The 1,234-nt window shown below is 45.1% G+C and overlaps 1 protein-coding gene across 4 annotated transcripts in view; it reads left to right on the plus strand.

Annotated features, from left to right (window-relative positions):
• Window positions 1-102: 102 nt before the first annotated feature.
• The window catches only part of LOC103915550 (cytochrome P450 2H1-like), an 8,945-nt gene continuing 7,813 nt past the window's right edge, over window positions 103-1,234 (plus strand). For 3 of the 4 annotated variants that reach the window (XM_009322386.1, XM_009322387.1, XM_009322389.1), the window contains exon 1: window positions 125-289. In XM_009322386.1, the coding sequence (XP_009320661.1) occupies window positions 125-289 (165 nt within the window). Of the gene's footprint in view, window positions 290-1,234 lie in introns of all 4 variants that reach the window. The other variant, XM_009322388.1, reaches the window with a different exon arrangement.

A 1,234-nucleotide genomic window follows, 5' to 3' on the forward strand; every position in this document is an offset into this window, starting at 1 on the left:
CTGGCTAATTTCATCCACGTGCTTTGGTATCACAGCATATAAATAAGCATGGATTTACAGGTCCAACATCAGGCTCTTCTGACACTTGGCTTCTCTTCCTCAGCCCACCAGGGAGCTCCTGGGAATGACCACTATTTTCTTGCTGGTCTGCATCTCATGCCTTCTTCTCTTTGCCACCTGGAGAAGCATATCACAAAAAAAGAAGCAGCCTCCTGGTCCCATCACACTCCCCATTATTGGAAATATATTCCAGCTGAACCTGTGGAACTTGCCTGAAAGCTTGAAGAAGGTAAGAAACTATGTCCTTCTTTCCTATGTTGTCTCCATTGCATATAAAACAAAGTCCGGTCCAGACTGTCTCAGCTTAATTCATGAGCTTAATTTGCATTGACCAAATGTCAGACTCAAACAGAAACAAAAGGTTTCCCAGAAATACATGCTTCCGAAGTCTATATATTGCAATAATCTATATATCAAAGTCTATATCTAAGTCTATATATTTGCAATAATCATACTAATGATGACTCCTGTGCTGACCTCACAGCAGTACTGCAATTTGCAGTGGATTTGCAATCAAGGCACTGATGCTATTGCAATATTCACTGTACTCCTCCTGTGCCAAACTCCTCACCATGCTGGCAACACAGCCTGGCCCTTTTTTGGGGAGGACCCTGCTCCATTTTGCTGCCTCTGCTCCCTAGCAGATAGGTAGGATCTCCCAGGAGCAGAAGTAGCGAGTTAAGGGGTTGAAACAAGAAAGTTGGGAGGTGATTTGTGCTGTCCGTTCCCTTCCCTGGCTGATGTCACCCATCTGTCAAACAAAACTTGTGTGTTGCAAGGCCTGGGAGGGGATAGGTGGAGGGATTTCAGCTGGAGTGCCTGTTCCTTAGGGGATTGTGAGGGGATGGTGGCAGATGGATGGGAAGGGCAGGTGTCCCTGGGTTCTTCAAAGCAAAATTGTGGTGATAGCTGACATCACCGTGTGTATCGTCAGATACACACATACCCATACGAGCTCCTTTTTGCTTTGGTGCTTGTGAACGTTGAGAATCATGACCACCCATAGGCATTCTGCTTTGTTTCAGAGCACTAGGTGGTTCAGTTTCCCACCATAAAAAACCTGGGACTATATCTAGTTTGCTCTTAAAAAGTAAGCATGAAACTAAGTGTTACAGGTCAGACCAAGTAGCCCAAGAACCTTTCTGAAATTGTAGCCAAAAGCAGATGCCTGGGA

The sequence above is a fragment of the Pygoscelis adeliae genome, unplaced genomic scaffold, assembly GCF_000699105.1.
Source record: "Pygoscelis adeliae isolate BGI_AS28 unplaced genomic scaffold, ASM69910v1 Scaffold244, whole genome shotgun sequence".
In the NCBI taxonomy this organism is placed as follows: domain Eukaryota; kingdom Metazoa; phylum Chordata; class Aves; order Sphenisciformes; family Spheniscidae; genus Pygoscelis; species Pygoscelis adeliae.